This window comes from Monocercomonoides exilis (genome assembly GCF_001643675.1).
Source record: "Monocercomonoides exilis strain PA203 chromosome Unknown scaffold70-226867, whole genome shotgun sequence".
In the NCBI taxonomy this organism is placed as follows: Eukaryota; Preaxostyla; order Oxymonadida; family Polymastigidae; genus Monocercomonoides; species Monocercomonoides exilis.
Genome location: NW_027150615.1, coordinates 171,898 through 194,314, shown reverse-complemented (window position 1 = coordinate 194,314; position 22,417 = coordinate 171,898). Strand labels below are relative to the sequence as shown.

Sequence of the window (22,417 nt, the reverse complement as noted above, 5' to 3'; positions counted from 1 at the left end):
GATATACTTAAATATGTATCTAATTCATTTTAAAAATAGTTTTAAGGTGCTGAAAACGTTTTGTCAAAAATAAAAAATGTTTCGAAAAAATTTCAAGTTTTGGTCAATTCCTTATTAGGGTTGTTGAAAAACAGATAAAGTTCATTAATTGATTTTTCAAGACAAATGTTAAATTCAGTTTTTTATTGAATTAATGCATTTATCAATTAAGAGTGTTCAGAGGAACAGTTTTCGGAAAAGTTCGATAAACCTATTATATTTTTTTTATGTTTTCATTTCTCAATCAATTTTCGTTTCAATTGTGGATTCGGTGTTTGGGTTTGCGTTCGAATCAACTTCATTGTATTTTGTCAAGTGTTAGGGTTTGGGTTAAAATAAAAGAATAATTTTGAATAGAATCTTTTTGAGTGTAGTAATGGTCGTGTTGTTAGGATTTTTCTTGTATTAATGGAATGGTCTATGGTTCAAATCCCTCCAAATACTTTCTTTTTCAATTTTTTATTAAAATTTTTTAACATCACATTAGTTAAATTATTCCAAAAATTGATGGCTTGGGATTGTCCGATGGTGCAGATTCATCAGAACGAGAGGATAAATCAAAACTGTAGCAATTTTTCCAATTTTTCGATTTTTTTCATTGACCCACAATCATTTTTTTTTGTAAAAAGAAAAAATAAAAACTCGGTTTTGACAAACTTCCGCGCTTTTTTAATATCCAAAACATAAATATATATGATTAATAAACATTTCTATTTGCATTAAAATCAATTTCTCAATGTCCGATATAACGCGAATTTGTCGTTACCTCTTGCCGTAGGATATTCAGTCGTATTGGAAATGGGTGATTTTTTTTGATATCATAAAAAATTCCGACGTTTGATCATAAAAAAATTTCTTTAAGTGTGGGGTTGAATCGAAAATATTTTAGTTTTATAATGCGAAAATCTACATTAATGTATTGTTAATATAATTTATTTTTTGAATTAAATTTGTTTCTAATTGATTTTATTTCATATTTTGCAAAAAAAACAAAATATATCCAAAAAAAATATCAAATTTTTTATGAACAGAACAAAACTTAAGTTTTCTGACTTAAAAACATAATTACAAAAATTTTAATAACGGTATTAATCAATTTCTAAAGCAAAAAACTGTTTAATAATGTTATTGAAACAGAATAGAATAAGATAAGTCGAAATCGATAAATATCAAATGAAAACAATTAATTTTCAGAATTTCATCATCTGAATCGCTAATCTTCCTTTTCAATAGTCTTTTCTCCTTCAAATGCGTCAATTTCTTGAACTTCTGAAAAATTTGAGATTTGTGTTTTCTCTATTATTCCTTTTTTCAAATTTTTTAGTGTCCTGTTTTTCGTTTGAAAATGTCATCTCCAATTCCCTTCTCAATCCCTTCACACTTGGCACTTTCCGTCTGAATTTGCTGGCTCAACTCGGTGGTCACCCTGCACAACGAGATATTCCGCTCTCATTCATTTTCATTCTTTTCCTCCTCCTGCCATGAAAGAAACACAAAAACATCAACAGATAAATGTTCATATAAATAAAATAAATAAAGACCAAACTGCTCTTCGACTGTGTTTTGCCAAGCACACTCATTTCCACAGCCATCATCATTCAAAAATTCAATCTCTTCATTTCAGTTTCAGAATAGTCAAATTGCAGCATGGAATGCATCTCCACAAAATATACTGTGTATCCCACTGGAGGGTCTTTTCAGCCCGTACATATTGTGATTAATGTCCAGAGGTGTTTTTTCTGTTTTTGGCATGATCATCTCCTTTAATAATATTCTCAACCACCAAAAGAAGTAATTGATGTTTATCTCATCAACACCAGACACAGGATGGATGTGGAGCAGAAAAGAGATGGAAAAGGATTATTTGTGGCAGGGGGTGAAAGTTGAGTGTTTTTTGGAATGTTAATGTTTTAAGAGGGGTTTTTGAATGAAAGAAATTTTGAGACAAAGGGGTGGGGGAAAGTGGGTGGAGATTTTGAGAAGATAATATAGTAAATATGTTGAGAAGTGACTGGGAAAGGAGAGAGGGCTTATTGTTGATTGGAGAAATGGATTTTGAAAAGAAAGAAAAGAGGGCAAAGGCGGGAAAGAAGAAGAATATTCCGAAATATTCAAATGGAAGAGGTGTATTTTTTTTGAGAGGAGAAAAGAGGAAGAGAATGTGAAAGATGAAGAAAAGGAAGGAATTGATATTTTCTGAGAAATTCATGAGCTGAACGGAAGAGGGGAATGGAAAAGAAAATGAAATTGAGAAATATTATCATTTTCTATTTTTGAGAGGAATGGAGAGGAAATTACAAAAGGCAGAAACGAACTGAGAATTTCATCTTTCATCAATCAATTTCCTTCAGCCTTCAACAAATATTGAGATAACGATTATTCACTTTTTCTTCAATCAACTCATCTAATTCAATATTTTGTCCAATAAACGAATTCATGCAATTTATTCTCAACTTCATAAATATAATTCGACTGATTTTTCATTTCTCAACTGTTTCTTTTTCTTCGACTTCATTTGTTTCTTCTTCTTCCTTTTCCTCTTCCTTTTCTCTTTCTTCATCACCTTTTTCTTCACCTTTTTCTCACCTTCCTCTTCTTCTTCAATGTTATTTTTGTTCACTTTATATAATTTCATTCAATCTTTTTTCCAACGAACTTCAGCTGTTCAATAAACAGCTTGATAATAAAAACCAATAATTATTTCATTCGGTTTCTATTCACTGAACATCATCATATAAGTTATCAATGCCTTATATTGCTGTGCTAAAAGTGCATCTGAACTGTTTTCCTCTTCTACAGAGGCGTATTTCGCTTTTTTTTATCTTTTCAAGCAACATCCGTGAACAGTCTGTTCAGAATGAGCTGAAAGGAGTAGATAAGAAATGCATAGGATCTGTTAGGCGCATAGCACTCCTCTCGCTTTATAACACTGCCAAGAAGCGAAGAGAGAGAGAGGAGCTCAAGTTCAAATGGAAGAAGCAAAGAAGGCGGATTTCAGAAGAAAATTGAGCGCAGAGCAGAGGAAAAGGAGACAGCAGGAAGAGCCAAAGGCGAAGACGAAGAAGAAGGAGAAAGACGAGTTTTGCACATCTCTAATTGATGCATTCGACACAAGGCTTCCACAGGCAGTAACAGAAAGGAAAAGGATGGACAGGGGAAGAGAAGAGAACAGCAATTGAAACTTTGCTAGTTCGACAGAACACTCAACGCATCATATCTTCCTCGACAATTGCCACCCCTCCTTTTTAACTCTTGCCCTACACACAATTGTCTATCACTTCTGTTGTTGTGGGGAATCCGCCGAAGTCATTCACTCCTTCATCCACCGCCACATATTCATCTTCATTCACTCAGAAGTCCTTCTACATATCTAGCCCAAGTTCTGACTCTTTATCGAACATGTCTTCTTCTTTTCCTTCTTTCTCTCCTTCTTCTTCTTCTTCCTCTCCTTCTTCTTCTATTTCCTCCTTCTTCTATTTCTCATCAATTTCCACCTTCTTGCTGCAACCTCAAGAAACTGTGCCAATACCTCGTGCGATTCTCGGGAGGAACAGACAACCCAATACGTGTGTGTTTACGAGCAGCAGCATGTCAGCAATAAGGGATGATTGTTTGAGCCACAGAGCATCATTCTGAACTACACTGCGTATGTGGCTAGCAAGGGGATTCGGGTGGGTAGGGAGAAAAAAGGGAAGGGAGAGAAGAAGGATGAGAAGAGGAATACAAATAAGTTCATAAGTGATAAAGATGAAAAGAGATCGTTGAGTCTGACATATAAATGCATCGAAAATGAGAAAGATGAAGTGGAAGAAGAAAATAAGTTTGGCAAAGATATTAGAAAGGCTCAGAAAGAAAGAGGAGCAAAAGAAAAGATGAAAACAACAAAAGAGAAGAATAATCCTGCAACTATTCAAACCACTTTTTGCTCATATTTTTCGCCTGAAATCATAAAATCGAAGAAGGATTCAGCAGCAAATTATCGGAACGCGATTCTTTTTCTTTTCATTTATTTCTGCCTGCACATCAACTTCATTCACTCTTCTTCTTCTTCTTCTTCCTTCCTTCCCTCCTTCCTTCCAAATTCGAACTGAAAACTCTTTTCAAACTCAGCAGCATTCACAAATTGGAAATAATGACAGTCATCACACACACAAACCTATGGCTTCGTCTCTTCCTCCTCCTTATTCTAAAATCACACCTCAGCAGCAAATTATGCCTTTTCATTCTTCTTCGTCTGACAATGCTGACAATTTGAAGATGACGGAAAGTGTTTATTCTCCTCCTCCTCAATCTGCTCAGCAACATCCTCAGAAATTTTCTCATTCAAACACAACAGCAGCAGCAACAACAACAACAACAACAACAACTTCTTCTTCTTCTTCTTCTTCTTCCTCAAATTCCTCGGATTGTTGTTCTTCATCCTCCTCCTTTGCTCACCTCATCGCTCACACAGCGGTAAATGAACTGAATGTGAAGACAATTTTGTTTTAAGAGGAGATTAACGAGCAATTGGAGTTATCGAGGTATACAACGAGAAGAATGGTACAGAAAGTGCTGGAGAGGAAGCCAACAACGTCAGAGGCATTTTCAAAAGGAGAATTTTTAATGAAGCAGAGTAGAAATGGAAGGAAGATGAGGAAAGAATGGAAAAGGAAGCTGGACGGACAAGTGATGAGAATAATAAAGAGAAAATAAGACAAATTCGAATCTTTTTTTTTGATTAAAAATTTTCCCACAATTCTGTCAGCGTTTAATGAAGCACTGAACCGAAAAGAAAGGACTGATGTTTTGTTATGATATTTCAATCGATGAAAAAATAAAGAAAAGAAAACCAATTTTTTTCAAAAGTTACATCAAAAATAATTCAAATTCGAAAAAGAATAATTCAATTTCGTAATTAATAATTCGAAATCGAAAATTAATAATTCAATTTCGTAATTTATTAATTCGATTTCGAAATTCATAATAAACTGAAATTTTTAATTTTTCTCGAGAATGTATTTCAGAAAAGTTCAAGTTATTTTTTAACCTATCAAATTTTGTTACTCATAGAAAACTGTTTTTTTATTGCAACAATCAATAAATCAATTTTTTGAATTTTTTTTCATTTTCGAAAATCATCACTCAAATATTAATAATTTTGTAAAAATTCATTCTATTGAATAACCAAATAAAATTTAAAAAAAATTTAATCACGATTATTGAATTATTTCTTCACAATAATGTTATAGTTTCATTGGCAAAATTCTGAATAATATCGGTTTTAAACATGAAAATGTATTTCTTTCCTTTTCAAATTAACTTCAATCAATGAATCTTCATTCAAAATGAAAGAAATTTTTTTAATGAAAATGCATCATTTTTCAAATGTTGATAAACAAAATGTTCTGATGAGGTATCAATTAAGAGAATTTTCACCCCGAAACACAAGTTATTCATTCCACAAATCAAAAAAATTCACGTTTCGAAATTGAAATATTAATTCCGAAATCGAATTATTTTTTTTCGAAATTGAAATATTAATTTCGAATTCGAATTATTAATTTTCGATTTCGAATTATTAATTACGAAATTGAATTATTCTTTTTCGAATTTGAATTATTTTTTTTCGAATTAGAATTATTTTTGGTGTAAAGATTAAAAAATTTATTAATTGAAGCAATCTTTTATCAAACTGTTTCAATTATGTTTTTCAAAGTATTTTTTATTTATTAGTACCTTTTGGAAACTGAGAAACTTGACATTTTCCTTTGACAGTTTCATTTTCTAATTCAACACCTTTTTTTTTTCAAACTTGATTAATAAATAGAATATTCACTGAATTCATAAAAAGGTATGTTTTTTTTCCACAAATAAATAAAACGCATGCACATCAAAGTTTTAAAAAGCTGATTATTTGCAAAAAATCAATTTTTCTTTTTGATCAACAAATACAACAATAGAATTCATTTTTTCGATTTTTGATCTTTTTTTATGTAATCAAAAAAAAATCACCCATTTATTTGGACCAGATAATAAAAGAATGGAATGGATTGAAAAAGATAATGAGGAAATTTTCGATCATCAAAGTCAGAATAAACATGAAAAAATAAATATTTGTGCAACAGTGGGTCATAATTTCAAACCACCAATCGTTTTTGTCAGTGAAACAATGAATTCTGAGGAATATTGTCATATTTCGAAGTTTTCTTTGATTTCTTATGCACGCAAGCGATTCAAAAAAAAAAAATTGGAGATTTATCCACGATAATTCACCAATTCATCGATCTTTAAAGGTGCAAAATATTGTCAAAGATTTTTCAATAACCAGCGTTGAATAGCACCCTTATTCTCCAGATTTGAATATCATCGAAAATGTGTGGAGCATTTTATCTTGAATAGTTTTCAAAGATGGAAAACCAAAGAAAGATGTGAATGAGCTGAAACATTCAATTTTGGATGCCTGGAATGGAATTGAAATGGATATTATTAATAAACTTGTTCATTCGATGCACAAACGCATTTAAACAGTTATTTCAAATGAAGGAGGATCAATCAACTATTAGTATATTTTTATTATGTCATTGTAATTTAATATTGAATTTTAACTTTTTTTTGAAAACACATATCACATATTTTTGACTAATAATGTTTCTATTAACAGGAAAATCGTTCTTTTTACGTTGTTTTTGAAAAGATTAAAAAAATAATCCCTATTGCAAAGCATTAACGTGTATGATAATAATAATAATTGAATGTGATTTTTTTCTTTCATTACTGTTTGTTCATTTTTTCAGTTTTTAAAAGTGGATCAGTTATTTTTGATGGTCAGTGAAATTTTCACTCTTCCATCACTCGTTGAAGATTTTTTGAATTGTGAAAACTGAAGAACATCACTTCAATCATTTATTCCATCCAACAATTGCTTTTATAATATTTTCTTTATACATGGACCTCTTTCATCTTCCAAATAAAAACTGTTAAATCCTCTTCATTTTATAATTGACCATTTTCTGATCAGCTTTTCTGGCTCAAAGTTTCCCATTTCATTGTTGTGTTAGGCTTGGCTTAAATTCAATGAAAGTGTGAACATTCTTTTTGCCATAATGAATAGAAATGAAAGGCGAGGCAAAGAGCTGAATTAGATGAGAATTTGAATGAAATTGTAATTACAATATATTTTATTCACTTATTGAAGGTGCCGAAGAAAAAAACGATTTGAATCAGATGAATTGAAATAAATTCGTTAAGAAAATCTATTTTTTATCACGAGAATAGTGAATGAAAAATGAAATTATGAAAGATTGACAATTGATCTGCAGAATTTAAGGGATGAAATGAAACAATTTTTGTTTTAATTTGGTTTCTCAGCTGAATGAACAGAATTAACGAGTCAGAATAAGAGCATTTCGACAAAATACTTGATTAAATGAAATAGCAAACATTGAAGTTGAAGGAGAATATTCAGGCAGAACAAAGAATAATGAAATCATGCTTTAAATACGATGAATTTGTTTCACTTTTGATTATTTTGAAGTTTATGAAGAATGAGACGAAGATAATAATAATAATAATAATACACCAAAAATTATTCAAAATGAGAATTTTTGCAATCGAATTAAAAAATTTGCAAACGAATTAATAGTTTTTTCAAACGAAATTTAAAATTTTGCATTCGAAATGAAAATATCTTTTGTTTTCACAGGGAAAAAAATTATTTGAAATTATTAAAAATTTCAGGAAAAAATTAAAAACATTTCAAAAAAAATTTCCAACGTACAAGAAAATAATGACAGCACAAAATCATTTCCGATTCAAAAGTGAAAAAATGATTTTCACAAAATTTCGTGAGAGAGTGAGCAAAATTTTGTTAGGTTTTGAACAATTATTATTTCGAATGCAAAAATTATTAGATGAATTTTGGATAGATTTTTTTGATTCAAATAAACTAGGTTTATTCAAATGAACTCATGTTAATTCGAATAGATCGAGTTCATTTGAATGAACCGAGTTCATTTAAGATAGACTGAGTTTATTTGAGTTACGAAAATATTGAAAAAAAACAAGTATTTTTATTGTTTATTAAATTGATTGCAAAAACTTACATAAATTATTTGAATTATAATAATGCCGTTTTGTGAATGATTTTTGTTGTTTTCGTCAAATTCTTTCAAAGATCAAATGGATCAAAAAATCAGAAAAACTGTTAAAATTCTTTTGCGTCAATAAACGATTCAAAACATATCAATATTGCATCCTTTGATTGTTGGACCTTCAAACTATGTTATTCACACGTTTTAACATTTTTAAAAATTGATGAAAGAAGAATTTCGTATTTTATTTCAAGAAATATGTATTTTTTCTATTGAGCAAATAAAGATAATTAAAATAATGCTGAATTATGTGTTGGATTGCATCAATATATATGCAAACAACTGATATTTACACTTAGATCTGCTCAATAGCATTTAAAGACCGGAAATAATCATTAACAAATAATTGTGATCGATTTTTCTAAAAAAATGGATTCAAAAACAAACTTATTTGTGATCATTATTTTATTGAATAATGAACAGAGTTCAGCCGCTTTTCTCTTGCTATTTATCTGCGCTTCTCCAGTGACATTCCATTTTGCGTTAGAGGTTTCCTGTTTAAAATATGCGAAATGTTATTCAAACAGTTTCAATCCATCGAATGTTGAGGCCACGTTCTAACTGCATCACATGAGAGCAGCATTGATTTGACAAATGTTTCCATGAGCAATATGGAGTTGATGATCAGAAGAATTGTTGTCATGTTTTCACAGGCTGTGTGGAGAGGCGAGTTGATAGGATTAATTGAAGTTAACAGTGAAATAGTTCAGTTGAAATGTTACGCGCTTTTTTCGCTTCGCCAAAGTGCTCCTTCTCAGCCATCGATCATCAGCTGCTGTGGAAGCGAGCCTTCCCGCGTGCTTGTCCAAAACACGTCGATCAAGAGCAGCGGAAGCATCCTGAGTGAGAATGGCGGATGCATTGCCATGAAATTGAGCGAAGGCTCGTTGTTCCACTGCAACTTTTGTTCGATCTCTGGATGTTTCTGCTCAGCGACCGGCAGAGGAGGCGCGATGTTCCTGGATTGTTCTTTGATCACAAGAGATGGCCTGCTTCCTTTCCTGTTTAAAAACACCGCATTCATGGAGGACAAAGCATTTGTTGGAAGAGACTTATATGAAAAATGCGCGAATGAAAAAATTCAAATTGGCAACAAACCGTTCCAGCTCGATTTCAGAGCACCGTTTGTTCGGGAGTTTGCTATGTGGGAATGCACCGCACAAGACTATGCTGACGGGCAAGATATGTTGCTGCTTATTGTTGTGTATCATAGCGAGACAATATTTGGTTCTTCATCAACCAGCAACGCGTCTGATCTCCGGAAGTGTGGGGAAATGAGCGAGCCTTGCATTTCGCTGAATGTTGCGCTGCCCCACATCATTCCTTCAGTTTACAGCAATTTGCTCATCGACAAAAGCGCTGTGGTGTCAGGGGAAGCAAGCGCTTGAGATGTTTGGATCAAGTCGCTGGATGTGGAAGGCGTAAGAGGGATTATTCTGCTGAACAGCAGCATTGAAAGAAAGATGGGTTGTTTCATTTCGTGCTCGTCGAGAGTAAAAATGGAATCTCTTTCGTTTTTGTTTGGGAGCGCTCTTTCTTCTTCTCATTCCAGCTTAATATCGCATGCTGATGGCAACTTGTCGATTGCAGACACAATCTTTGCTCAAGAAGCTTCGAGTGGAAATTCTGAAATGAAACTGAACTGCACCATCATTCTTGTGGAGAATGGCAGGCTATCGATCAACGGATGCACTTTTGTTTCCCCTCGTATTAGTGCTTCATGCGTAGCAGCAAGAGACGGACAACATTGATCAGATATGAACTTGAACATTTCTGATGTGAATTCTGGTGTGTTATTGGACTTCCGCAATCTGGTAAACATCTCAACGCAGCAAGTGCTTATTTCCAGTTGCACACTTGAACAATCCGCCTTTCTCCTTCACAACTGCAAAGACTCCCAGCTGCAGAAGGTTCAAATCCGAAATGCAAAGAGCAAATCAAGCTTGATTGTGTTTTCCTCATAAAGTTCAGGAGATCATTCAAGCATCCAACGCTATCATTCGGAATTCGATGCCATATCTGTGCTGTCTGGTTCTTTGCTTTCTATAGAATGCCAAGATTCAGATATTGAGATCATTCTTGGCTATTTCAAACGCAATGCTTGAAGAAGGATGTGCAGGGCGCGTTGCATCAAATGCTTCGTTATTCTAACTGAAGCTGTTATCATAATCAAACCATTACCCATGGTTCACTTGGTGCATGACGCTTGGCCTCTTCATCTTCGTCTTTGTTGCTGGAATAAACTGCTTGAACAAAATGTGTGCTTCGCTATCTGAAAAATGGAGCATTCCAGCTTTGTCAGATTTGGGGAATGCTTTCGTATCATCGTGTGTGTTTGATGGAGCAGCAAGCGAACCAGAGTTGAGAGCGAGCGATGATCGATCAGAAGAGCTGTGCCAGTGGAGTGGATTAATGGTTGATCTTCAGGATTGCACAGGAAGAATATCAGACACCACAATCTCCAATTCATCCAAGTGAAGGCTGTCGATCTCTGGAGGAAACAAACAAATTCAGTTTGTGCTGTTTTCCAGCAACAGCCCAAATGCAGTAGGCTATTCATCCATAAGGAACTGCATCGCCTGCTCTGGTCATGCGCTTCTGAATATTCAAAGCCCGAAAGGCGGAGATGGCTTAAAAGAGAACTCATCACTTTGGGCTTTGAATTTGGAATGCAATTTTTCTATAGTCGCTTCAGAAAGGGATTCTCCGTTCTTCATTCAGTATCTGAATTCAGTGATATCTCGCCAGTTAGGGAGCACTCTTTCAATTGATCATACTGGCTCCTTGCTTCTGCATTGCCACTTGGCTCTCCAGGTTGATTCCTTCGATTGAATGGTTCACGAACTCCAGGTGTATCCGCATCTGTCAGTAGAGTTTGCAGGTGAAACAGAGATTCATGAAGCCATTCCAGCATCAATTGTAACAATGCATCTGAGGAAACGTAAGTATCTGTAAAGATCTTGTTTGGAAAGATTGATTCTCTTTCATGAACGGAGTCATTCATCCTGAAGAACAGAACTAAATCTGAGCTAAATGGAGATGGAAAACTTGTTGAAGGAGGGAAAGAAAGAAAAATCATTTTGGCCAATTGTTGAGATTGTGCGTGTTGTATTTGATGTGCTTCTGCTTGTAATTGTTGCTATTCTGGCTGTTCGATGGAGAAAGGCAAAGAATGAAGCAGATGATCTGAAAGAGATTGTGAATGATAACATCAGAAAGGATCCTAAGGCATTTGAGATGGTTACGATGGAGATATTACAAGAAGAGCAGTGGAGGAGAGCAGTCAAAAAGGAAGAGAAGACTTATAAAGAGAGGTTTGATAAAAGAAATCTATCAATGAAAATGAAATATGCCCAGTCAATGGAGAAAGTTGCAAAGATGAAAGCAGCTTCAACCTGTCGACTTGACTGAGAGATTCGAAATTATATGCTTTGTTGGCTGCAGATCACTCCACGAACTTCAATAAAAACAAAATTTTGTTTTTTATATTTAATTATACAGTGATCAAAAAAAGTTAAAAAGTCGAAAATAGAATAGAATAACGATAACAAAATGATATTTGCATTCATTTCTCTTTCTTTTTGTCAAATAAAATCTTCTTTTTTACATATCTTAAATTTTTTTTGAGAATATTGAAAAATCATAATTAATTTGACTTTTTCATTTTTTTTGTTGATAAAGTGAAAGATAAAACACAAAAATATTGTAATAAGTGTTCACCACTTTTTCATAAAAAACTTTATTTAAGTGTATCGCACTTTATTCAAGTGTAACTTCAACCATTTAAAATAACATGACTTCATTTAAGAAAAACCCAGTTCATTCAAATAAGTTGAATCTATTCAAATGAAAAAAATCTATTCACAATTCATCTATTGTTTCGTTTTAAAAAATTATTAATTCGTTTGCAAATTTTCCATCTTGAACGCAAAAGTTCTCATTTTGTTTGCAAATTTTTTATTTTGAATGCAATTTTTATTTTTTTGAACGCAAAAATTTACATTTTGAATTATTTTTGGTGTAATAATAATAATAATAACATGAGAAGACCATTGCTGTTGAGGCCACCACTTAAAGTGCTTGCAGAGAAGAGCAACGAATCACTCACGGTTACCACAGTCGGACTCCCCCAGCCACATAGCAGCACCCAACACAGTCCGCACAGCCAGACACCGAAAACGTCGAAAACTCGACTTTCAGATCTTCTGCGCCGATGGCAGCGAATGCGAAGTGCTCATTCATCTGCTTTCCCATTTGACCAGAGTATGTGCCCATCTGGCGGAGCTTGCTGTTCTTTACTGCAACTGTCTGGCATTAGAGCATTTTCACTACGAATCCGCACTGGATGGTTACAGAAAGCCCATCAAAGCCTACAGTTGGGCAGCCTTCGAAGTAGCCGAAGGAGATCTTTGATGTCTGATCAACTGAGGAGATTTTTGTGAAGTTGCTTCTGGATACATACACATAACAGTTATTGTTGCAAAGGGTTTGAGCACATGACTTTATGTCTTTGTTAATCTTAATCCTAAGAATCGAAATGGATCTTTCAGTGAAATTAAAGGGAGATAAAAATGATGAAATTAATCAATTCAAAAATGAGTGTAAATATTTTCATTAACATTAAAATCAAATGTTGAAGAAGACCAAACCCGATGCATCCAATTCCTGAGTTGTGACGTTAGCAATCGATACATTTTTGCACTTGGAAACACTAAGTTCACCATTAGCTTCAGCTTTTATAATTATTTTTGAAATTGTCAAAAAGGCAAATAAACACAAACATCAAAATAACAATGAAATAAACAATGAAACTTACGTATCATTGTTGTTGCATGAAAAAAGTGTTTCTCTGTTTGTTGAATCAGAAAATAAGGAGACATTTGTATTTGAACCTTTTATTGTTAGGTTTGTTTTTGAATCGATAACAACACAATAAAAATTTTAGTAAGAAATGTTTGCAGTAAAAATTATTTCTGTATTTGCTTCAGCGTTATTTACTGCATTATGAAGAGTTTTACATGGAAATTGTATTCCTTTTTGAAGACAATCAGTGTTATTGTTCCCTGTATCTGGTTGAACATAAATTGATGCATATAAATACTGTAATAATGAGAGAACAAAAAGAACAGAGGTTATGAGACTTCCACCCTAATGAAAAAAAGTGCTGATCACAAAAAGAAGAGTAATAAAAAAATATAGAAAACACTTTTCCAGACTGCGTCATGCATTCTTTTGTAACAACTGAAATGCTGTAAGTTCAGGTCTGTGATGAAATTATTAATTGATCAAAAGCATAACAAATAACTATTAATCAAAAAATGACCACAAACGAAGGAAATGATGCAAAAGATATTGATCTCGAATTTTTTGACCAAGCTTTGCTTTTGCCTTTTGGAATTAATGAGAAGCCAAAAATCAGCGACGTTCAATTGAAGAAAGATTTGAAAGAAATTCTTGAACGATTCAACAATATTTCAATTTATTATGTTAAAGAACTCTTAATTAGCAACTGTGGTAGCCCAAACTACGTTAACATAATTATTGAGCATTTGCTTAGTTTGAATGGGAAATATCCTGTTAAAGAAGAAGATGAATCTGAAGAGAAGGAAGAACTTCTTCAAGATTTACAGTCTTCAATAAATCCAGAACGCATAAATGAAACACCTGAAGCAAAGATCCGAATTGTGGATGAGGCAGATCCCGAGAAAGAATCAGATAAATACATTCAAGCAGCTTTCTGTTTTCTGAAAAATGAATTTCCTCAGTTACATTATATACTAACAATGACAATACTCACGAGAAGCGAGTTTAATTTAAAAAATGCTTGGAAAATTTTGTGGAAATTACAAAAACAAATGGAACTTGATGATTATGAAAAAGAATTTGTGGAACAAAAATCATCTTCAACGAATCCTTCAAAGCCAAGTGGTTCAACGGACGTTATCAAAGAAGTACCCGAAGACATAACCTCGGATTTTTTGCGCAAATGCCATGTGAAAATTCCATTTCCTCAAACCCCACTGCCTGCGACAGTCAAGCGATTGGCAGATGATGTGAAAGCGCTTCAGAAGATGATCTTTCGCAAAAGAGAGAACCGATCCCGCAGAATCGAAGGCCTCGAGGCGAAAAAAGCGCTGCTGGCAAAGCAGGCGCCTCTAAATTCTGAGGCAGCGAAGCTGTGGTTCCTTGTGGAGTGTCCGTCGTGCTTCGATGAAGTGGCAGGGGTGAGCTGTGTGAAGTGCCCAGATGGCCATGCAATCTGTCTTTCATGCTTCAAGCAGGAGGTGCGGCATTGTGTGAAGATGAACATGGCGACGCTGCACTGCTTTGCGGACTGCAGCTGCAACAAGACATACACCTTCTCCACGATCTTTCGCGCATTGTACGGTGGAGAACTGTTTCTGCGGTGGGCGCAGCTGGCGAGTCTGCAGGAGGTGCGAAAGAGTGGAATAAACTGCTTCTTCTGCCCGTTCTGCCTATATCACGAGGAAATTCCAGCAAATATTCCTCTTCCACCCATCTTTTACTGCAGAAACCAGCGGTGTGGCAAGCTCATCTGCACTATCTGCAATAAAGAAGCGCACAAAAAAGGGGAGAAGTGTCCGAAGCTGGAGGAGGAGAACGAGGCTTCGCTTATCCGCCATGTGCAGATGGCGGTTGACGAGAAGTGGATTCGCTATTGCCCCAGCTGCTATGCGGCGATTGTGAAGAAGGAAGGGTGCAATCACATGCGGTGCAGTTGCGGGTACAACTTCTGCTGTGTGTGCAGAAAGGGGATTAATCAGGACAACCCTTCGACTCATTTCGGGAAGGCACCAACGTTTTGCAAGCAGGTCACGAATCAAAGCGAGGATGAAGTGAGAGAGCTGACAAAGGCAGCGAGAGAGGCAGAGAAGGAGTGGAGGGCGAAGCATCCGGAGTATAAGGGAGACCCGATACAGGTGAAGGAGCTGACGCAGATGAGCATTGAGAAGAGAAGAGCGGAGAATAAGGAGAATTAAAAGGAGAGGAAACAGTTAGAAAGAGAGGAGAAAGAGAAAGAGAAAGAGAGAGAAGAGAGAGAGAGAAGAGAGAGAGAAGAGAGAAAGAAATTGAAGAAGAAAAAGAAAAAGAAAAAGAAAGAATAATAGAATTTGATCCGTGAAAAGTTATTGTTTTTATTTCTTTTTTCTTTTTTCTTCTTCTATTTCATTTTTCAATGTGTTTAAATTTTTTTGTGTTGAATCTTATTTTTTATATTTTAATTTTATTCGTTTTCGTTTTCGAAATATTATTTGTTATTTATTTTTATTTTCAATTTTATTTTCTTCCCCCCTTTTTATAACATTTTCTTTTCTTCTTTCTGCTTCTTTCCTTTCTTCCTTTTTTTCGTTATTTTTCTCGCTTTTTGCCTCTTAAGGGTCTTTTAAATGAAATTAAATTGTTATTTTTTTCTTCATTCAGCAAAAGACATTCTTTGAGATTTATTTTTTTATCTTTTTATTTTTTATCTTTTTATTTTTTTGATTTTTTTGATTTTTTTGATATTAAAATTTGACTGAAAGCTTATTTTTGTTGATAACTTTTTCTTTTTCTTTTTCTTTTTGGCGTTTAAATCAAGTTTTTTAATTACTTTTTTTTTCATTTAAAGAATAATTCAATTAAGCTTTTTGTGTTTTTATGGGGGTGTTGTTTGTGTAACACTATTTTTTTGCCACTTAAACCTCACCTTCTCCTTCAAACTTGATTGAAAAAATAATGAATGAAAAATAATTATTAATTTTTTATTTTTCATTTTTATAAAAGATTTATTATTATAATAATTCACATGGGGCAAAATTTTCTTTTTCCAAATTTTGTTCCACCCGTAATTTCGACAATAATTTCTACATAAAATTTAATAATTCACTGAACAGTTTTAAAATTTTTTATTTTCTAAAAAAAACGATAACAAACATTTATTTACCTGGGAAACTGATTCTGGACCCAAGTCCTTCAAGTTTCTCAATTATTAAAAAAGAATTAAGAAACAGGATGGAATCAGTCTAGTCCTCTGCCGAAAGTTTTTCGGTTTCATCGGATAAGCATAAACAAATATTTGTTATTTCTAAGTTAATTTAACTTTTATTTTTTATTAATTAATTTGTTTGTTAAATTAAAAAAAAAAAGAAAATATGAAATAATTAATAATAAATAAAATTGAAATAAAATTCAAAATAATTTTACAGTTTGTTTATTACAAAAATTATTATCAATCACTCACAACAGACAAAAAAAAAAAGAAAAGAAAAGAAAAAGAAAAAAGAAAAATTCCTTCATATCTATTTTTTCAAATTATACAATGAAAATTTGCAAAAATAAGTGTTTTAATTAAAAAAAGAATTTTCAATAGAATCGTTAAAAGAATAATTATCAGAAAATGAATCACAAAATGAATTTTCAGAATTTAAATTACACACCTGTGACATACCTGTTTCACTTGTCAAGCTATTTGAATCCAAAGAATTATTTAAATTATTAAAGAAATTATCATAAAAATTCATAAAATCTTTTTCTTTATGTAAATTCAAAAATGTCATTCTATTTTCTATAACTTTCTTCAAACCTTTTCCGATTTTTCCTTTTTCAAAATTGAAAATATCATTTTTGTTATTATCTTTTCTTTCAAAAATTTTTCTTTTTTTTGTTTCCAATTTTTTCAAAATTTTATATTCTATTTCAAACATACCTGAGCTCTTTTCACAGCTGATTGGCGAAACGAGAAGTTTGCCTGAATCTTTTTTAAAAAACAAATAATTTCTCATACCTTTAATTCTCAGTTCATGACAGTTTATTTCTTTTAATTCTTTGTGACTTAATAAATAAATAAATAAATAAATAAATAAATAAATAAATAAATAAATAAGTTAAATAAATAAATAAGTTAAATAAATTCAAACCTTAAAAAATTATGCTTCGTTTCGTTATTCTTTTTTACCTGGTTTTGAGAAGAAGATGAAAAAATATTAGAAGAATAATTAGAGTTACTATTTAAAGAATCAGAAATGAAAAATGAAGAATTATCACAATTTGTGTTAAATAAATATGAATCACAATTATAACAAAAAAAATCAATTAAATCAAAAATATTATTCAAAACTCTATTTCCAAGTTTATGATTTATTAAATTTGTTAAAAAACCAAACTTACTATCACATTCATTTTTTCCGTGATGTTCGGCAAAAAATGAAAGTGAGCAGTGTTTATTTAAAAACAATAAAGAATTAGGAGAAAATAGTGAAAGAAAAATATGTGAATAACGAAAATGAGGACCATTATCACAGAAAAAATGAAAAGAATAAATTTTGGAAAAAATATCGAAACGTAATAACTTATTCAAACACTCCAAAACAAATCGATAATCATGAGATAAAATTTCTGAAAAAAAATTGAAACAACATTTTTGTTAAGCTCCAAAACAATCAAGATAATAAACAACAAAACATAAATGTGAAATTTGTTTTTTATTGAAGAAAGATTTACCAGTTTCATTATTTGAAATTGGCAAGCTCCAATTCTCTTTAAAATCCATTAAAATTAAAACTTCATTTTTTTTTAAATTTTCTTTCTTTTCATTAAAATAATTTCTTTGATGTTGGGCCATTTTTCGATGATGAATTATTAAATTCAATTCATCATCTTCAGTTTGGCCCAATTTAAGTCCTTTTCTTTCTATTTCTTTCTTTTTCTTTTCCAAAAAATTTCCTCTTTCACAAATTTCACATAAATCTGTCCTTTTCTTTGATTTTTTAAAATTTCTTGTTTTTTTGCAGAATGTTGAATAAGACATTTTTAAATTAATTTCTTTTTTCATTTCATTAAATAGATCTTTTTTTGTTTTTTCAATTAATCTTTTTTCATTTGGAGAAAAAACTCCAAAGCCTTTTCTTTTTCTTTTCATATTTTTCAACAAACAAATACTATTTTCTAAATTTCCATCCAACTCTTCCTCCATTCCACCTTCTCTTCCATCCAACTCTTCCTCCATTCCACCTTCTCCTCCATCCAACTCTTCCTCCATCACAATTCCTCCACCACCTAATTCTCTTTCCATTTCAACTCCAGCATCAAACGCACAAGCCCTTTCCTCCCTTCCATCATTAAACATGCCAGCCCTTCAAACATCCCCAAATCCTTCCGAACTAGCCCTGCAAACATCCCCAAATCCTTCCGAACTAGCCCTGCAAACATCCCCAAATCCTTCCGAACTAGCCCCGCTCGCTGCCCCAAGTCCATCTGATAATGACCCGCTCGCTGCCCCAAGTCCATCTGATAATGACCCGCTCGCTGCTCCAAGTCCATCAGCACAAGCATAGAATCGGGAAAAATTAGAAGTATCAATATGACATAAAGTTAAATTTGAATAAAAATTTAGAAAAGAAAATTTGTGACTTGAAAGGTTATTATAATAAAAATTAGTATTATTGTTGTTATTTTGTATATATGTATATTTTTTAGTATCATTTTTTTCTTTAAGATAATATTCATTTTTTTCTCTTTTTTCAAATTTATCTTTATTTTTATATTCTTCATTTTTCTTATTTTTTTCAATATTTTCTTTTTTATCTTTTCTGTCTTTTCTTTTTTTCTTTTCTTCAATATTATAAAAGTCATTTATTATAACGTACATTTTCGCTTTTGTTAACATTCCAAAATTCCTCCCAGTGTTTATTGTTGCAGCCTCAACAATCCCCCCAGTGCTCATAGTCGCAGCCACAGAACTCCCCCCAGTGCTCATTGTCGCAGCCACAGAACTCCCCCCAGTGCTCAAATGGATTCGATCGTAACTCACGTCAACGAATGATGATGAAGTGTTGATAAATTTTTGTTTAATAAAATTTGAATTTTCATTATTGCTTATAAGTATTGAATTGTCGATAAATATATTTGTTTTGCTCTTTTTATTTTTTATATTGTTATTTATTAATTTTTCTTTTAATTTTTCATTTTCTTTTTTATAATTTTGTGTTTTCTTATTTTCATCTTTTAATATTATCACTTCATTCTTTTTTTTAGTTTCTTTTTTTTTATTGTTTGTTTTTTCTTTTATTTTTTTCATTTCATTTTGTTTTTTATTTTCTGTATTTTCTTTTTCTAATTCTTCTTTTTTATTTTTTTTAAAACATACATCACAACATCGCTTCTTAACTTCTGCATTTTGTTTTTCTGTAATATTGTTAGCTTAAATATATGTTTGAAAGTTCGACAAAAACAATAATTTATGATAATTTAAAAAAAACTTATTGAAAAAAAATTTAAACAATAATCAAACTTGTTTTTTTCCTTCTCGAGTTTTCGCAGCTGCAAGAGCTATGGCTTAAAAGCCAGCTTTCTGCTGTTTGAAACTCTTTTTCATCTAAAAAAAAATAAATATCATTCAAAAATACATATTTTTTTTTTTTAATAATAAACAAAATAATAATAAAAATAATTAATGCAAAAAAAATTAATATAAAAAAATAAATATAAAAAAAACTTCTAATTGAAAGAACATCTTTATCACTGGTTGATAAAGCTGTAGGTGCTGGGGCTTTGTTTTTCTCCTGTGAATAGTAATATTCACCGGGAGTTATGCCCCAGCCGTTTTTGTTCAATTCCGCAATTGAAAAAGACGAAGAAACGCAACGAAGAAGCTCAACACGAAGGTTCGAGGGGCTTCTTTTCCGCACTTCACCTATATTTTGAATTGAGCTTGCAATTTTTTCTTTTAAAAAAGATATTGGATAATATTATAATTATAATAACATAATAGATTTAATTTTTTGTTTAATGGAAAAAAAAAATATAAAAGCAAACCTTCAAAGCGGGTCTGGATTGCCTCTTGGAAAGGCTTTCCTTTTTTGTAGTGAAAGATAAAATAAAGTGAACACCCCACGGGATCAGACGGCGCAGTAGCCTCCAAAGCTTCTAAAACCTTATCAGCTTTGCGAGTTTTGCTTGCACGAGGCAAGTCAAAAAAGTTTCCAATCATTTCGCTTCTTAAAGAAAAATATTATGGAAAACAAAATAATTAATGTTAATCACAAAATAAATACAATGAAAAAAAAAACACACTTTTGATTTGTGAATCATTTGTATTACCTTTTTATTATCTTCCTTTTTTTCGATTATGTTTGAATATCATCATATATTAGCAATTGGACACGTTAATCAATTCACTTCGATTCAAAATGAAACTGTAAAGGGATTGGGCATCATGAAATGTTGAGGCAGGTTGTGTAGAAGGCAATAAAGAAAGTTAGAAGGAAGAAGAAGAAGAAGAAGATTCTTGTGAAGTGGATCAAACATCACGAGATGATAGTGTAGTGTTTATGCTGATGATTTGAGTGTCGCGTTGCCATCAGCTTCTGTTTCCTCTCCAACATGCTTCGATCGGTGCGGCCATTTCTTGTGTCTTCCCCAATGAAAGTGCTAATCCCACTCACTGAGAACGCTGCGGGTGGCGTACGCACATACGATAACCGCATCGACCCGTTTGACAGCAGCAACATCGACTTCTCTGGTGACGATGATGTGCAGACATTCCGGCTGAGGTTAGCCAGTGCCCACAAAATCGAGCATGCGATGGCGATTGTGCTGTCGTTGGGGAAAAAAGCCATCACAAACAGCAAAGGTTCCTTGCTGGATGAGGTTGGAGGGCTGGAGCATTTGTATGAGCTGAGTGTGAGCGTGCACAAGAAGGAGTTCGAAGGGCAGCACAAGCCAGACTCGAAGGACCCACTCAACCCGAAGGCAAGCAAAGAGCACTCTGCGCTGCTATCACCCGATACGTCGTCGGAGATGCTGAGAGATTGCAACCAGTTTTTTATTGCCTCCATGTTCCAGCCTGCGTCGCACCTGCTGAATGTGGTGAGGGACAAGCACCCGAAGCACCTGAAGTTGATCGAAGAGATCCAGGCAAGCATACCAACACAGGAAACGAAACGCAGCGAGCTGCTCAAGGCAAACTGCGAAACAAACTGGAAGGAGCTGTTTACGGCTCCTATTCCAAAGTCTTCTTCTTCTTCTTCTTCTTCGAAGAAGTCAGTGAGTGAAGCCAGTGCTAGTCTTGTGGCTGTGCTGTCAGATGTGATGACGCTGATTGAGGAGACGGAGCAAGAGATGAGCTTTGAGCAGGTCAATGCCGAGTGCGAGAAGGAGCTGAAGGTAGCTGAGAGGGAAGGGTTTCCAAAAGGAACACCAAAAGACACCACAGACGGCTAGACGTGGAGGTGCGGGTTTGTGGTGAATGGAGGATTAAGTGCATTGGCTGCGCTGCTGCTGCAGGGATTGATGGAGACAGAGAATTCTTCTTCTTCTTCATCGACAGCATCAAAAGTCTCAAAGGCATCAACAGCGTTGACCGATCGCTCACAGCAGCAAAGACCTCAGCTTTCTCGCACAATTGTCAGCCATATTCTGAAGATCCTGTTTGCGTTTCTGGTGACTGCAGGTACGCAAAAGGCGGAAGTGAAGACAAAGAAGAAGGAGAAGGAGAAGGAGAAGTCGGCTTCTTCTTCTTCTTCTACTTCTTCTGCAAGCGCTTTGATCTCAAAACTGTCATTGTTTCAGTCCACACTCCATCTGATGCTCAGCCTTGTTCCAATGTCTGTTACTATTTCAACTGACAGAAAGGGCGAAAACAAAGGAACAACATCAGCAGCAGCAGCAACAACAACAACATCTTCTTCTTCTTCTTCTTTCTTTCAGATGGATTCTCTTTTATTTCTGAGGCTGATGCAGCTGTTTGTGTGCTATGCTGGGTCTGCCTTTGTGGAAACGCCTCTTCTCTCGTCGCCTGCAACATTCTCTTCTACTCTCCAGACTCCAAAATTATCCAACAATAAACCATCTACCTCTTCTTCATCATATTCTTCCTCTTCTTCATCTTTCGCTTTCAGCGACCTATGCACCGTAGCTATCCAGCCATTGAATATCTCTTCCCTCTCTCTGAATGCTGAACTGCGTGTCCCTCCGCGCGAACTGCGTGTGCCTCGTCTGCTTTTCTTGCTCACTGCTGATTCTGAGAGGAAATAGACAGAAGGATCAAAGAAGAAACTTCATTAAGAGGATGGGTTTGAAAACATTGCAACGGAATCTTTTCTAATCCCTTGTTGTCTACTGCTTTGGCTAATAGGCAAATGTTGTCTTTGCCTTCATTTGCTTCTTCATCTTCATCTTCATCATCTATATCTTCTTTATCTGCTACTGGTTAATCTTTGGTGAAGAAACGAAAAGTTTCATCAACA

At 33.5% G+C, this 22,417-nt stretch overlaps 8 protein-coding genes across 8 annotated transcripts; 4 read left to right on the top strand and 4 right to left on the bottom strand.

Annotated features, from left to right (window-relative positions):
- Nucleotides 1-3,008: 3,008 nt before the first annotated feature.
- Nucleotides 3,009-3,218, top strand: MONOS_14018 (uncharacterized protein; the record flags this gene model as incomplete). The annotated part of the gene is made up of 1 exon (XM_067866781.1): nucleotides 3,009-3,218. One exon carries the CDS (start codon nucleotides 3,009-3,011, stop codon nucleotides 3,216-3,218), a length of 210 nt encoding a protein of 69 aa, XP_067718873.1.
- A 5,707-nt stretch (nucleotides 3,219-8,925) lies between these two features.
- Nucleotides 8,926-9,382, bottom strand: MONOS_9615 (uncharacterized protein; the record flags this gene model as incomplete). Its single annotated transcript, XM_067880131.1, has 2 exons — nucleotides 8,926-9,172; nucleotides 9,270-9,382. 2 exons carry the CDS (start codon nucleotides 9,380-9,382, stop codon nucleotides 8,926-8,928), a joined length of 360 nt encoding a protein of 119 aa, XP_067718872.1.
- Nucleotides 9,383-11,454: 2,072 nt separating this feature from the next.
- Nucleotides 11,455-12,994, bottom strand: MONOS_9614 (uncharacterized protein; the record flags this gene model as incomplete). Its single annotated transcript, XM_067880130.1, has 5 exons — nucleotides 11,455-11,501; nucleotides 11,567-11,628; nucleotides 12,286-12,475; nucleotides 12,821-12,904; nucleotides 12,988-12,994. The coding sequence occupies 5 exons, from the start codon at nucleotides 12,992-12,994 to the stop codon at nucleotides 11,455-11,457; spliced, it is 390 nt and encodes a 129-aa protein (XP_067718871.1).
- A 42-nt stretch (nucleotides 12,995-13,036) lies between these two features.
- MONOS_18701 (uncharacterized protein) lies at nucleotides 13,037-13,428 on the bottom strand. The gene is made up of 2 exons (XM_067871745.1): nucleotides 13,378-13,428; nucleotides 13,037-13,319 (listed from the first exon to the last, which is right to left on the bottom strand). The coding sequence occupies exons 1-2, from the start codon at nucleotides 13,393-13,395 to the stop codon at nucleotides 13,113-13,115; spliced, it is 225 nt and encodes a 74-aa protein (XP_067718870.1). The 5' UTR covers nucleotides 13,396-13,428; the 3' UTR covers nucleotides 13,037-13,112.
- Nucleotides 13,429-13,489: 61 nt separating this feature from the next.
- MONOS_9613 (putative E3 ubiquitin ligase triad3) lies at nucleotides 13,490-15,927 on the top strand (the record flags this gene model as incomplete). The annotated part of the gene is made up of 1 exon (XM_067880129.1): nucleotides 13,490-15,927. One exon carries the CDS (start codon nucleotides 13,490-13,492, stop codon nucleotides 15,170-15,172), a length of 1,683 nt encoding a protein of 560 aa, XP_067718869.1. The 3' UTR covers nucleotides 15,173-15,927.
- A 2,300-nt stretch (nucleotides 15,928-18,227) lies between these two features.
- Nucleotides 18,228-18,503, bottom strand: MONOS_18366 (uncharacterized protein; the record flags this gene model as incomplete). Its single annotated transcript, XM_067871380.1, has 1 exon — nucleotides 18,228-18,503. One exon carries the CDS (start codon nucleotides 18,501-18,503, stop codon nucleotides 18,228-18,230), a length of 276 nt encoding a protein of 91 aa, XP_067718868.1.
- A 2,049-nt stretch (nucleotides 18,504-20,552) lies between these two features.
- On the top strand, nucleotides 20,553-21,392 carry MONOS_9612 (uncharacterized protein; the record flags this gene model as incomplete). The annotated part of the gene is made up of 1 exon (XM_067880128.1): nucleotides 20,553-21,392. The coding sequence occupies one exon, from the start codon at nucleotides 20,553-20,555 to the stop codon at nucleotides 21,390-21,392; it is 840 nt and encodes a 279-aa protein (XP_067718867.1).
- Nucleotides 21,393-21,461: 69 nt separating this feature from the next.
- MONOS_9611 (uncharacterized protein) lies at nucleotides 21,462-22,277 on the top strand (the record flags this gene model as incomplete). Its single annotated transcript, XM_067880127.1, has 1 exon — nucleotides 21,462-22,277. The coding sequence occupies one exon, from the start codon at nucleotides 21,462-21,464 to the stop codon at nucleotides 22,203-22,205; it is 744 nt and encodes a 247-aa protein (XP_067718866.1). The 3' UTR covers nucleotides 22,206-22,277.
- Nucleotides 22,278-22,417: the final 140 nt, after the last annotated feature.